Source organism: Nematolebias whitei, chromosome 9, assembly GCF_014905685.2.
Source record: "Nematolebias whitei isolate Nwh7 chromosome 9, NemWhi1, whole genome shotgun sequence".
In the NCBI taxonomy this organism is placed as follows: Eukaryota; Metazoa; Chordata; class Actinopteri; order Cyprinodontiformes; family Rivulidae; genus Nematolebias; species Nematolebias whitei.
In genome coordinates, this window is record NC_056506.1 from 31,891,988 (window position 1) to 31,906,947 (window position 14,960).

General features: G+C 39.5%; 1 protein-coding gene across 1 annotated transcript; it reads right to left on the bottom strand.

Annotated features, from left to right (window-relative positions):
• Nucleotides 1–1,824: 1,824 nt before the first annotated feature.
• tfa (transferrin-a) lies at nucleotides 1,825–10,425 on the bottom strand. Its single transcript, XM_037682226.1, has 17 exons — nucleotides 10,211–10,425; nucleotides 9,958–10,106; nucleotides 9,500–9,605; nucleotides 9,217–9,408; nucleotides 8,342–8,471; nucleotides 8,187–8,242; nucleotides 7,764–7,927; nucleotides 7,492–7,645; nucleotides 7,231–7,394; nucleotides 7,025–7,121; nucleotides 6,917–6,937; nucleotides 6,632–6,796; nucleotides 5,060–5,210; nucleotides 4,830–4,897; nucleotides 4,574–4,725; nucleotides 2,256–2,448; nucleotides 1,825–2,129 (listed from the first exon to the last, which is right to left on the bottom strand). Exons 1-17 carry the CDS (start codon nucleotides 10,248–10,250, stop codon nucleotides 2,086–2,088), a joined length of 2,046 nt encoding a protein of 681 aa, XP_037538154.1. The 5' UTR covers nucleotides 10,251–10,425; the 3' UTR covers nucleotides 1,825–2,085.
• Between the last annotated feature and the right edge of the window lie 4,535 nt (nucleotides 10,426–14,960).

The window sequence follows — 14,960 nt, forward strand, 5'->3', positions numbered from 1 at the left end:
TCATGTAAAAGCTATGGAATGACACATAAAATGATGATTAATAGACAAATGTGACAATTAAAAACATATTCTAGGTTCATATTTTTGTTCTTTTCTGTCTTAAAAGTTTATAACTACCTATAAAGTCAAATTTCCAACCAAAACCCAGAACTGCAGAAAACTAAAACCGCCTTATTCAAGAATAAAAACATAGAATTGGTCAATATGTCCATTCACCCAATTCTTATCTTCCTGCTTCATTCTGGCACGTTTAGCATGACTTGCAGTTAGAACAATGGACCAAAATATCAAAAATTAATAGCTTTGTGTAAGTCATTAGTATTATCTGTATTTACTCTTTTTAGCCCATCAAGAATAACTTTAAACAATATGTAAATTTAGCACACTCTTGTTATGAGTGAATAAAAGTTCCATCTTTCGCATAAATGTGTCAACATAAATCAGAAGAGCTGAACTCACGTTTGTTTGAGTGTTGAAGGGTGTGTCAAACTCACTTACAAACGGGGCCAAAATTAAAATCTTTTTCAAACTAAGGGCCATTTTCAGAATTTACATTAACTCAAAACCCAACATATTTCTTGGTCGCAGGTTCCTCAATGCATCACAAACAATGATGAGTCCAGCTACAGACAGGAGGTGGAACACCTGGAGAGCTGCTGCAAAGAGAACAACCTTCACATCATTGTGAAGAAGACCAAGGAGATGGTTGTGGACTTCTGAAGGAACAAACAACAGTGGAAGTGGTCTCCAGCTACAAGTACTTGGGTGTACACCTGAATGACAACCTCAGCTGGAGCAACAACACCACCAGCCTGATCAAGAAAGCTCACCAGAGACTCCACTTCCTCAGGCGGATGAGACGAGATGGACTGGGAAGCTCAGTCCTCACCTCCTTCTACAGGTGTGTAGTGGAGAGCATCCTGTGCTCCAGCATCAACGTGTGGCATGGAGGCTGCACAGTTGCAGAAAGAAAAGTGTTGCAGAGAGTGGTGAAGGCTGCACAGAAGTCTGTTGGAGTCAGTCTCCCCACCATCACAAACATCTACACCTCTAGATGCAGGAAGAGGGCCACCTGCATCATGAAGGACCCCACTCACCCAGCACACACACTTTTTGCCCCGTTCATCTTCGTGCTGCTGTTTGGCATATTGTTTTTATGCTACTAGTGCTTAGTGTATTTTTAGTTTATGTTTTTCTTAGTTCATATCTTAAATCTTATTACTGTTTTTCTTTTACATTTTATTGTGGGATGTAACTGGGACCCTGCATACACAATCTCGTTCCACATGTATCACATGTGGTGCGAATGACTAATAAAGAAACTCTGACTCTCTCTGACTCAGCAACAGTTTGATTGGTCTCATTTGACGTTCTCTGTTGCACTTTTGACATCATAATCAAAGCTTACTGAAAAAATTCAAGTGATAAATGTATTTTTCGTTTAACATATCATCTTGGGGGTCTGAAAATATGTCAACAAGGGCCATATTTGGTCCCCGGGCCATCAGTTTGACACGTGGTCTGCAGGGAATGTTCATCTGTGTATTCTGACACATGAGAGCGTTACAAAGATCCTAACATGTCTTTTCATTATTTTTCATACAGTGCATGCCCATTTGGTCAAGATTACATTCAAACGTTTCTTTTAAAGAATTAAGTCATTTACATTTTGTTGAATTTGTTTTTTTTTTTCTTACATTTTACACATAATCCCTGTTTGTTTAGTGGTTTGTAAATTTGTCTAATTTTTGGCTTGTTAAGCTAGGAGAGAAAAGATATGTCAAATAAACTATCAATGAAAAAGAAACAATAATCACACAAAAGTGCATTAAAAATTCTTTATTTGAGAAAAGTCAGGCAGTTGTTAACAAAACAAATTTGATCTTACAACAAATGAAATGTAACATTCTTTTGGCATTAAAATATGAGATTATTGATTTGACAATTTTTTGTATCTCTGTGTTAAGTGTAAAAAAAAAAAAGAAAAGCAGGCCTAGATCATTTTGATTCAACCTAAAAGTGATTAAGGTCTCGAGTGTAGAAAAGTGAGAGTAAAGATGGCTGAGCTGACTGAGGAACCTCCGTTTATTGTTCCTGACAGGAATGGAAAGTGCAAGATCTCTCCAAATCTGGGGAAAGAAAAAAAAAATAATAATAATGCAGAAAAGAAACTGTTTTTATGTTTTTTGTGCATTTGACTGAGACAAGAAAACACATTTCTTAACAATAAGTTGTCCTGATGGTATAGCACACACCTGGTGTTGTATCACTGCAGTGTCTGAGTGAGGACATGGCAACCATGAATTCATTTCCCAAAAACTGTTGATACGTTGTTGCAGCTGAAACCTCCTGGAGACATTTGGTGGAGTCCTTGAAGAGGAGGTTATTTCCATTTTCAGAGTGGAACAGTCTGAACGTGGGATCACTTTCACTGGTTCCAAACTTGGTCTGGATAGGAAGAGCAAAACCAATATGTCAGAAACTTCCCCTCCCTAAAAAATATTCAGTTTAGAATAAAACTTAAACAGACAAAAGTAATAAAATTACTTTAGGCAGTTAACAAACTGTCAGAAAATTATTTTGGTTATTGATTTTTCAAGGTTCAAGGTTCTTTATTGTCATTCACATCACATGTGGTACATGAGGTGGAACAAAATTGTGTACTCAAGATACCAGTTCCTCCCCCCCAAAAAAAAGCAAAACTATCAAGTATAAAAAAAGAAACAGTATACAAGGATCTAAGATATATGCTAAACACTAATAATGTAAAATAATATGGTATATTAAACAGTATACTAAATATTAAATATCAGCCTGAACATTCAACATTTCAAATGTGCATCAGCGTAAACGCTAAATATTTAATAAGCCATCCTCTCGACATAGCTCTTTAGATATTTGCATTTCTGCTATTTATATAAAGAAAAAGTTTTAAAACAGCCATGTTTGACACCTCAAAGGCCCGGTTCAGACTTGTCATTAAATTCCAACCTGAGCCTTCAGATTGCCATTGGATGGCACTAAACACAATGAAAATGTTTTCGCTCCACCACAGTCTGCATCTCTTTTTTTCTGTGTAAATGTTGGTCATTTGAACACAATGTGTCCTGATCTTTGATGTTCAAGTTCAAGAATCTTTATTATCCCCGAGGGGCAATTTATTTCACAGTCAAGTAGGCACACAGATGATCAGGATCTGCCAGAATCAGCCTGGCCTTGTTCACTGACCTTACCTTGTGTAGGTCAGATGTAGGACCTCCTCCCCCACACAAGCAGCAGAGTTGTTACCAGGACATCTTGGGGTGTTGGGGTTAACCCAACAGTCATCCTTGTGAATTTTCTGAAGATTTTTTTGTTTGTTTAGTTCTAAAGGTTTTAATGAATTGTTTATCGGAATCATTTTTATTAAAATGTGTGTTTTGTAAGTATTTTATTCATCAGAGTGGATTACCAGTGTGGTGAGTTTCTCTTTAGATTGTTTGTTCCTGATGTTTTTGGCGCTGATTGAACCCAATGTGGCCACTACAAGCTATAATGTGGTGTGACAATCACAGGACAGAGGTCCGAGCAGCAATATATTCCATAATATTCACCTAACGGAACACAGCCCTGAAGTTAAATTCATAGTCAAGGTGTGTAAAACACTTCCCGACTGCAGAGCACAGTTTCACTGTGGTGAGTTTTTACAGGTTAATATATTCATTCTTTACTTTGACACTACAGTCAAATATGCTGCTGTATTCATACCCATCTGCTCACAACAAACTCATGTTCAGGCTGCTGTTTAATAGATCTTATTTATATTATATTATTATTGTTAGAGATTATGGAAAAAGTCCAACTACTTTTTCTTGGCTTCAAAGTTAGCCAACTTTCATGAGAAGTCTGCACTAAATAAAGTATATGCTCAGTTTTAAAGTAAAACGAGAAGAAATAAAAGTGTTTAACTTCAAAAATATCTTGGGGTTACAGATAATTTGGTAACAAGAGCCATTTTTGTCCCCCGGGCCTTGCGTTTGACAGGTATGTTGTATACTGTTTCTTTTTTTATACTTTATATTTTTGCTATTTTTTGGGTGTAACTGGGGCCTTGAGTACACAATTTTGTTACACCTCATTTACCACGTGATGTGAATAGTCACCAGTAATTGCATTAAATGTCTCTCATATCTCACATCCGTTAGCTAATTGAGTTTATTAAGCGACAGCTATACAAAATATCCTTCTATGGTCCTAAAATGTATTAATGAGGTCAGGCATCTGAACGTATTGTCAGTTTTACAGAAACATCAGCAGACCTGCTGATGTCCTGTTTGTTGTTGGCTGTGATTAGTACAAATAAATAAATGCAAAGGTGGGAAGGCCATTAACTGGAGCTGACCACTTGCAAAAGTGGATATAAAGTGCAAGGTGTGAACAGGGCCTAAGCGAGGGCTAGTTTGATTTTATTAGAAAAATAAATAAAAAACTTTCAACTTTCATTTAAAAAAAAGCTGATAATGAGAGATAAAATGATTATTAGATCTGTACAACTAGACAAAACCTAAAATAGACCTTAAATATCACAGCTGACCTGCTGGTCCAGGAGGATTCGGACCACCTCGTTACGGATCTCTGGGCGAGTCACAACAGCGTGTGCAGGCACCTTAGCCAGGTTACACTGTTCATAATCAGTGGCTGGCACTGAGTTAGCTTGCCCCGGGCAGATTAGCCGGAGGTTGTCCACTGATAGACAGAGAAGTGTAAAAAAATGGGACAGAGTTTCAGTTTTACAAGAAAACAACACTGCACACAGATGATGCAAAGACAAGTCAGCGTCCCCCCTTTACCTTCGCTGCTGCTGAGCACCGTAGAGTGTTTAACAAAGGCAACGTCCCCAGCATCCTCTAACAGACATCTGAAATAACACGTCACAGAAAGTCAACACTTTGTGAAAAACAAGACTCCCAGGAGTTCAATCAGAACAGCGATACAGCAGTTGAGCTTTCTGTGTGAACAAATCTGACAGATCTGACATGAAAAACTTGTTTACAGAGAAAACTGCAGCTCCTTATCGTACCTGAGGGCTCCAGCGTAACCGTAGTAAAGCTCGTCAGCACTGGCTTTGCATTTGGCCTCGTCTCCCACGGCTTTGCCGCTGCCCTTACACTGCTGGCAGAACGGAGTGTTGGGCTCGGACCCGGGCGCGCAGCCACTGCTGAAGAAATTAGCTGAGAAGGAGAAGAGACGCTGTCAAACTGAGCCAACCCACAGACACGCAAATGGAAATTTGGATTGAAGCAACGCACACGTGCGTAAAGTGTTACAGTAATCCCTCGCTACTTTGCGGTTCGACTTTGGCGGACTCACTCTATCGTGGTTTTTCAAAGTAAGATTGAACACAAGAAAAAAAAATTGTACAGGACGCGTGATTGTTAACTTTAATATTACTCACGTGATTGGGACAGTACTGGATACAGAACTGGACAGTAAAAAGTTAACGGACAAATAAAATACTTTGGACCGGCGCTGCCATTTTGTAGTTTTCTCTCAACAAGCCTACACTGTATTCCTGCTCATAATGACTACATTTCCCAGAAGCCAACAGGGTCCCGCTCAGAAGCACTGTTTCCTTCTTCTGAAATACTAGAGGGAAAGTTTTGATCTGATCGGAAAAAGTTTGGCACTTCTTACAGTGACTTCGGCGCCCAGAGGACACAGAGAGCCGCACAGAACCCACTGAACCGGGCCAGAACCAGAGGAGAACCAGACCTCCAGACCCATCGTTGAATCTTGAGAACTAGTAGGCAGCCCACAAGGACGTATGAGCGGGACGCATGCTGCTGAAGCTCCAGCGCTCCATCCGGAGCCCACCGGGACTTTTTTCATCTCTTACAATCGGCCCACAAGGACCTCCGAGTGGGGACGCGCTGGTACGTAAAATTTAGTAGCTACATGTAAGTATGTTGTTTAAATTAGTAGGTTTAAGAGTTTAGAACATTGATTGTGAGCTTTGTTGCTGCAGGGTAGGTCTGCAGAAACAGAACCAAGTCAGACCAGAACCGAGAGCTGCTCCTATTCTGTAGATCTGGTAAGTAAAATTTAGTAGCTACATATACAGTACTGTTCGTGTGTTGTTAAAATGATGTAGGTTTAAGAGTTCAGAACATTGCAAGAGTGTAGGAAGGGTTTCTAAAGCCTTAAAATATATATAAATACTAAATGTACTAAATGTAACCTCGCTACTTTGTGGATTTTCACTTATGGGTGTCTGGAACCTAACACTCACAATAACTTAGACTTAGACTTAGACTTGGACTTAGACTCACTTATCCTTAACTTTGCTGTATGTATTTTATATTCTTTATGCAATTTATTCCTGTTGATCTTTGTTCTTACTGTAAAGTGTCCTTGGGTGTCATGAAAGGCGCTTTTTAAATAAAATGATTATTATTATTAATAATAATAAACAAGGGACTACACTCATTTTAAATGCATGGACTATGTTGTATTCTTGGATGTAAATTAGCAATTTGTCTAAAAGAATATTAAAATTACTGTAAAAACATAAAAATATATATCCTATAAATAATCAGCAAGGCTGTAAACTTTGGTGAGTTTCTGTTTTATCATATGAAAGCTCAACACGTACCAAAATTACAGTCTGAGGTCTGTTTATAGATTTGACCCATGGGGATGTTCCAGCCGGCGGTTCTGCCAACACCAGTGTGGCAAGACCTCTTTCCCTTCAGAGTGCTCCAGGTCAATCCTGAGGACTTCTTCACCACAGCAACGGCAAAGTAAGAGGAGGATTTGTCTGACGGGACGAGAGAAGATGTTCATGACCCAAGAAAATATGAACATGCTTTTTCAAAAGTCATGCTATGTGTGTTTTTAGAACTGGTCTAAATGTGTGAAACAACACAACAGTAAGTACCATTAGAGGAGCTGCACAGATCTATGGAGAAAAACAAAGAAAGATGCAAACATTACAACGAGGTTGTACAGTGCAAGAAGCTTTTAATGCTTTTTATTTACGTCGTACTTGAATCGTATTGCTCCACCATGGCAGGAACCAGACCGCACTTTCCAGCAGTGTACACTTGACCTCCATCCACTGCCATCGCATCGGCCTCTTTGCGCTGCGGCAAGAAAATGAAACAACGGATACTCAGAAAAACTGACGTCACATGGACTTGGAAAAAAGCTCCCCACAGTTATCTTTAATAAAATGTTCATGTAAGGTTTTACCATAATCATCTTCAGGCAGTCGTCGACTGTGGGGGCGTTCTGGCACTCGATGGAGGCGCTGTCGTCAGTCACGCTGTTGATGCTCCACGTGTCGCACTTTGAGGTTTCAGCGTGGCCCACAGCGCACCATTTAATGGCAGGAGATGCAGCGCCTGGGGTTTGCTCTGGAGGGAGGGGGAGATAAACACTGCCGTGAGCCATGAATGAGTATATCTGCTGGTTTTAACGTTCATCCTGTGAGTTTCTCCAGTTGTTTTTTACCTTTCTTTAGGGATCTGATGGTACTCATGTAGTCAGCGCCCAGGAAAAGGAAGGAGTCTGTGTTTGCGGGCAGCCGAAGCAGCCTCTTGGTCGAATCCTTGAACATCAGATTCTTGGCGGGGGCGTAGGCCTCAGAGGAGAAGCGGTTGAAGTTCTGAAAACACATTATTAGGAAGCATTACCTGGAAGCCCCTCTCTCTTATCAGCTTTGTGATTCTTACAGCACTGAGTCAACAGTCTTTCTTTATATTGAGCAAACATTTGTGTTTTACCTGCACTCCGTTGATGCTGTTCCAGATTAGCTCAGCAAGCTGCGGGTCCTTGCGGGAGATAACAGCGTGAGCTGGTACTCTGCCCAGGGAGCAGGATTTGTAGCTGTCAATAGGTGCTCTGGTGTTATCCTTGCAAAGCAGCTCATATTTGGACTTCTCAGAATCTAGAAGAGTAAAAACATTTTATCCTACTTCTTCACTGCATTTTGTACCCAAAAAAAGGTTAAAAAAAAGTTTTCTGAAGAGTGTTGCAGAGAAAACTGAGATCGTGAATCTTAAATGTGACTGATGGTTTTTCTTAGACGTGGAAATGTGATTTGCTTTGTACAATTCATCGGATTTAAAAAATTGAGGGTGCTTTTCTTTTTCTTTTTAATATCTGAACATAATATTTGGGTTCTCATTTCACTTTATAACACTGACCAGGTACAGTTAAATGCTTCACAAAAGCCACGTCCCCAGCTCCATCTGCCAGACACCTGTAAGGTGGAACAACTCGGATCAAAATACAACAAATGGTGGAAGAGTAAACCCAGATGTGTACAGGTTAGGTATAGAGAGGTAAATATTTTACTGACTGGAAGGCTCCGGAGTAGTCATAGTACGGCTCGCTGTGGGACCTGGAGCAGTCTCCAGAGCAGAGTTTGCACAGTTTGGAGCCTTTAGCTGCTCCTGGGACGCAGCTGCTTTGGAAGAAGCTGCCCACCGCTGTGAGAGAAAAGATCTAATAAAATCACTCAGTCTTTGCTGCAGCACCGCCCGTCCCATTCTGCCTGAAATACATGGATTTATTTGTTGTCTTGAAAATAAATTTTAAAAAAGTCTAAAAATAAATAAATAAATAAAATCCTGCTGAAAGGCCTGGTTATCCCTGATTGCTCATGTCATTAGGTGGGGTGGGGGGGACTTTGGCCCAATGGTAGGGAGGTCGCATTTCAAGTGAAAGATAGGGGCTTTGTCCAAAGCCCATGCAGTGTGCCAAAGTGTCCTTTGGCAAGACACTGAACCCACCACTCCACCTGATGTTCAGTGAGAACACAAGAAAGTGTTTAGAGCGTAACGTATAACAAAAGGTGTGTGTGTTGTTTATTTGAGAAAGAAACTAAGTCTTTGTGCACTCATTTGACCTCTACAGATACTTTGCATGCAAAAAAGCTACCTTTATAAAATCGGTGACATTAAACTAGACAATTTGAAAAATATTGAAAGTAAAAATGCACAAATCAGCCTATAAAGCATCAACAAGTTATCCTCTAAATTACCATTTTCCAACTGAAAAAAACAACAACAACAGATGATCAAGAACAAACGACAAATTTTCCAATAAAAATGATGATTTTAATGGAAGTCGCTGCTCTGGTAACAAGAGAAATGATCAAAAATTCTACTTTTTTTATCCTGAGGACTACATATAAATTGTAAATACTGTAAATGAAAGGAAATAAAAACCTACCCTCCTCCACTGGTTTGTCTTCTACGCCAGCCCACTGAATAATACCCATGGACACTAGTCTCCCAATGGGAATGTTCCAGCCTGCAGATTTCCCCAAACCAGTGTGGCAGGATTTCTTTCCTGCGAGATCTCTGATCCCAAACTGAGTTCCCTTCTTCACCACGGCCACAGCGTAGTAGCAGGTGTCCGGAGCTGGATGTGTGGAAATAAAAGACAAAAAGGCTTGAAAAGAGAAAATCTATCCATATCTTTGCTTGAATCATAAAGTCATCTGCAAACATACTTTGGTCACCGTAATCCTCAACAATAATGGGGCGGAGGTCATAGTTGTTGAGTCCAGCAGTGTAAACGTCTCCTCCGTCCACTGTGATCGCATCTGCTTCACCTGCCTGTTAGAAAATGCACAATTTAACTCCAATAACTTGAAAAAGGTGTCTTATATCTACAATAACTAAATAAAGCACGTTAAATGGAAAATAAGTGTTATAATGGCCAACAAGAGAAGCATATAGACCTTTTTCAGTGACAAAATGTAAGCCATATTTGAAAATCAAAAAGTGTTATATTATTTTTTTTTTACAATTTATTTTACTTTTTATTTTTTGCATTAAACATGCAATTACAAAAATGCACTAACATAACCAATAATCACTATTATAGATTACGCAGTCTCTCATAGTCTTTCTGAATTAGCTGTATTTAGTTGTTTACAATAAAATAAATAAAGGGGATTTCTTGTACCTTAATTGCAACGATGCACTCCAGGGTGCTTTCTTTTTTCACGCAGGTAAAGACGGGAGCTGCAGCTGCAAGATCCGTGCATTTCCGATATTCTTGGTTGGATTTTACGCACCATTTCACCTTGGCGACGGGGCTCGCGAACACCGAGGCTGCAAAAGCAAACTCATTAGATGCCCTGGTTATTACTAGGGTTGGTACTTTGATTGATACAAGTCAGACTTTAATGAAGGAGGAGAACGAGTGCGATCTTTACCGAGGCATCCGAGCAGCGCCACGAGGAGGAGAGGCTTCATGATGGAGGAGGTGGTTGTTCAGGGGTGGTGGTCCTCCAGTCCTGAGGAGCTGAGCAGACCGTCTGGGAGGGAGCTGCGGCTTTTATAGCAGCTCTGACTGGACCCGGACCACAGATAAAAACGCCACAGTTTGCTCAGGTTTCCCAATGTGTGCGCGCGCGAACTTTGGCGTGCTGACGCGCGGCCAAACGGAGAGATACTCCTCAGACTGCCCGACGTTTCCACATAATGGAAATTCACAGAGCTCCATCAGAGACGTTGTCCTGCAGTTTGCCTCTCGTGCAACTGTTCCAGCAGAAACAACAACTGAATTGACATTTTCCTTCTGCTTGTTTGGATTTGGAATCCATTCAGTATTGATTGAACTGAACTGATGTCGTTTGTTGCTTTTTGACAAAGTAAAGGGGGTTACAGTAATTGATTTGTTCATCATCTGACTTGTAAAGAGCAGCAGAACAGGGCCGTCAACAAAGAGGAACCAGAGGGGGGCAATGGCTACCTCAATACATTTGTTGTCCATAGCACCCCTTAGCTATAAGAAGTCTCTTACACGTATGCTTTGGCTTAGTATGGCTACTGGGATTAGATGAACCTCATAAACTTAAATATATAAATAAAACAATTGTTTTTGAACACTTCCATCCATCTATCATCTTCCACTTCTTCTGAAGTCGGGTCGCGGGGGCAGCAGCTTGAGCAGAGAGGCCCAGACATCTCTTTCCACAGCCACCTCTTCCAGTTCTATTAGGAGGATTCCAAGGCGTTCCCAGACCAACTGAGAAGTCTCTCCAGTGTCTCCCCCGGGGTCTCCTCCCAGTCGGACATACCCGAAGCACCTCTCGAAGGAGGCGCCCTGGAAGCATCCTTACCAGATGCCCAAACCACCTCAACTGGCTCCTTTCAATGTGGAGGAGCTACGGGTTTTGGACACTTATTAGTTATAAAAGAAAGATTTGTAAAAAAAAAAAATAAATGAATAAAAATCTTTAAAAGTTACAGCATATCTAAATGAAGCAGAATTAAACACATTGATGCAGAAAGTCAGTGTCTCATATTAGAATGCAGGGTTACATGCATATTTATCTGTCACAGATATATATTTTAAAAGAAGAAGACAAGATTCAGTGAGTTAGTTTTACACTGGATGGACCGTTTGAAACAGTCTGGGCTCAAACCTGCGGCCTCGGGATTATGTGTGACTGACCACTGAGCCAAGTTAAGAAGTGAAAGAGTAATTAAAGCTGTAAACGATCAAAATAGATCTATACCACAAAGTGATTCTTTTACTCCTATAATCACAGTATTTTGCAAATAGCCTGTATGTATTAACAGCACTTATTAGTACGAATAACAGCACTAATTAAAAAACAAAAACCCTGTTATGTTTTTTTAGTTTTGATGTGTCACCACACGATCGTCACTGACCTCCATCGGTCATTCTGTTGAAATCTTTCTGCCTGTGCAAAAAAAGCAGCAATTTCCCACTAACGTCGTGTATCTCTCCATTCTGGACTCGTTCTGTTTATATAATAATTCTAACGTGCGAGCACGAGCTTAAAAGTACATTTTATGCTTGAGTTGCAACCACTCTATTGTGCTTGTGCAGTTTGCATCTAATTAAACATCTCACAGAGAATTTGCAAGTAAAATGTTCCTAATATAATATACCCGCACTTGTTTAAAATTGATTTATTAATTTATTGTAATATGAGGTTAATTATTTAGTTTAAAAAAAATGCAGCGTTTTGGCGCATCAGTATCAAAACGGTATAAATCCATGCTTGAATGAACTCATTGCACTTTAATAAACATGTCTACATTCGGTATATTCTTTTATAAATGTGTTTAAATGCTTAACTTATGTTTACCTAAGATTATTTTAGCCACTGTAGGAAAAAATATGCATGATACAAATAAGGAAAATTACTATTTAAAATCACATTTATTTGTGTGTTTGAAGCTGCAGTTTGACCTACTTTACATATTTACTAAGTGAATATTACGTAACGCAGGAGCTTAGGTTCATATTGATCAGCAAAACTCCTCCTGTTTTATTCATTTGGCTAATTATTGCAAGATCGTTTTATACGTTGTGCAATATATTTATATTTTAACAAACTTCTGATGGTGCAAGTTGGCAATTGTCCAATTCTGGACACGTGGACTGATTACCAGCAGCCCCAACCTTTTACATCAGATAAGAGAAGATTTACTGTAAAACTTCTGCCACTTTGATTTTTTGTAGCAGTCAGGGTTGCTTTTTTTTTGTGCACGATACATGCATTTTTATGTTTGACTTGAATTTTGCTCCTCTAAGCTCACAGCTGTGTAAGGATTATGCAAAACCTATGCAACTGAATTTTACAATTTTTAATCGGTGGACAAACACGCAAATAATCCAGTTAAATGGAGTCATGCACATTAATACTAGCTGGTCTTAGAGGAAAAATTCTCTGGCTTTACTTTATGATTATTCCCTAGAGACGGAAAAATCTCACTTAAGTGTTACAAAATTTAATTGTAGCTTATGTTATTTTACAAATTGCACAAAAAGGGATTTAATTAGACACAATGATGAGACAGATTTTACCCCACGTCATTATGAATAGTTTACTGTCGAATGGTATTTGGATGTTGAAGCTTTTTCTTTTAAATATTTCTTAGGTTAAAGTTGCATTTCTACAAGAGAAAAGCCCTTCGAAGCAATTAGAAAATAATCAGCATGTGCAATGTAGTTAACACAAAACTCTGTCGGTGTTAAGAAATTTGAACTATTTGCATGAAAAGAGTCAAATTGTCTACTTGAAGGGGGACATGATGAAGAAGAGAGAAGAAGCTCACAGGGGAAGGAGAAGCATCTGATAAACAAAGAACATAAAGCAGTAAATTCTTTGACAAGCACCAACTCTAGGCAACAAAGGAGAACAATATTGCATAATACTTTATTTTGAAAGTTGGTGCTTGATATGAGTTTTTTTATTTTTATTATGAGGACTCTTTTGATATCAGTTTGACCCTGAACTGTACTTTTTGTCATGGCTAAATCTTTGTTTTCTCCTATGAAAACGTCAGTTTGGTTCATAGTTGCTACTTTAATGATACAAAACTACAGTTCCAAAAGAAGTTGCTACAGGGCCATGCTTCCATGCTGCGAGGCCTCTCTTCTTATTGTGTGAACGTTTATGAAGCATTCACACTATTGTGATCCATTTTTCTTCCATACGTTGTTCAGCATTTTCTTGTTCCACAGTTTTTGTGCTATTCAACAATTCATAAATCAAAACGTTCAGCTCTTTCAGGACAATCCTGCTTTGACTTTTGGTATTGGTGCAACTTTAGTTTTTTTAAATATTTAGCCTTTTATACCAATTTTTTCTAATAAAAAAAATGAATTGAGCTCATTTTACATCCTTAACATCTTTAGATCTGTTTACAACCTTTTACTGCTCCTTTCACATTTTGTTCTGGTTCAGCTTCTTTCAGCTTCCTTGTGTAAATTTAAAAACAATTTCAGCTACTTTCAGCTCCGCTGGTTTGTGATCCTTTCCGCTAATTACAACATTTTTGTGCTTCTTCTAACTTCTTTCTGCTAATTCCAGTTTGTTATACTCCTTTCAGCTTATTTCTGCAAGTTTCAGCATTTTCTGCCATTTCAGCTAATTAGCAGTTTTTATGCTAAATTACGCTTTTTTTTTCAGCTAATTCCACTGGGTTTTTTTTTAGCTCTCTCTTCTGATAAACAAAGAACATAAAGCAGTAAATTCTTTGACAAGCACCAACTCTAGGCAACATTTGCTCATTTGAGTTCCTTCTACTTCCTTCTGGCAGTTTAAGCTTCTTTTTGCCTTTTTAGCTACTTTTAGCTAGTTTCAGCTTTTTAGCTAATTTTCTAATTTGAGTTGATTTCTGCTTGTTTATCCAGTTTACTGACAATGTTCTGTGGATGTGTTTCTGAGCCCATGCAGTCATGTCCATAACATCATATGTGTTTTAGATGCAGCACCACCTGAGGATCTGAATATTCCAGGCCTCCAATGTTGACTTTCAGCCTTGTCCTTTGATTTGATCCATCCATCCATCCATCCATCCATCCATCCATCCATCCATCCATCCATCCATCCATCCATCCATCCATCCATCCATCCATCCATTATCCTGCTTCTTCCTTTTTGGATCGCGGGGGTCACTGGTGTCCATATCCAGCCATCACAGTGTGAGAGGCGGGGTACACCCTGGACAGGTCTCCAGTCCATCACAGAGACAAACAACCATTCAGTCTCTCACTCACACCTAGGGACAATTTAGAGTTATCAATCAGTCTAACATGCATGTTTTTGGTCTGTGGGAGGAAACCAGAGTACCTGGAAAAAACCCACGCATGCACAAAGAGAACATGCAAACTCCACCCAGAAAGGTCCCAGGCCAGGATTTGAACCGACGACCTTCTCGCTGAGAGGCAACAGTTCTACCAACTGAGCCACTGTGCCACCGAGATTAATGCAGATTCCTAAAATCTTTTGATAAAAATTTGAAGTGATACCGTTAGAGCTGTGGTAGCTTGGTGGTCCGGGCTGCAGCCTCATAATGCTGGCTGAGGGTTCAAGCCCGAGTTGCATCAGTAAGGGCATATGGCATAAAATAATAGCCAAATCTTTCATGCAAAATCATTTGCTGTGGCAACCTCTTCAGAAGGAAGCAGCCGAAAGAACA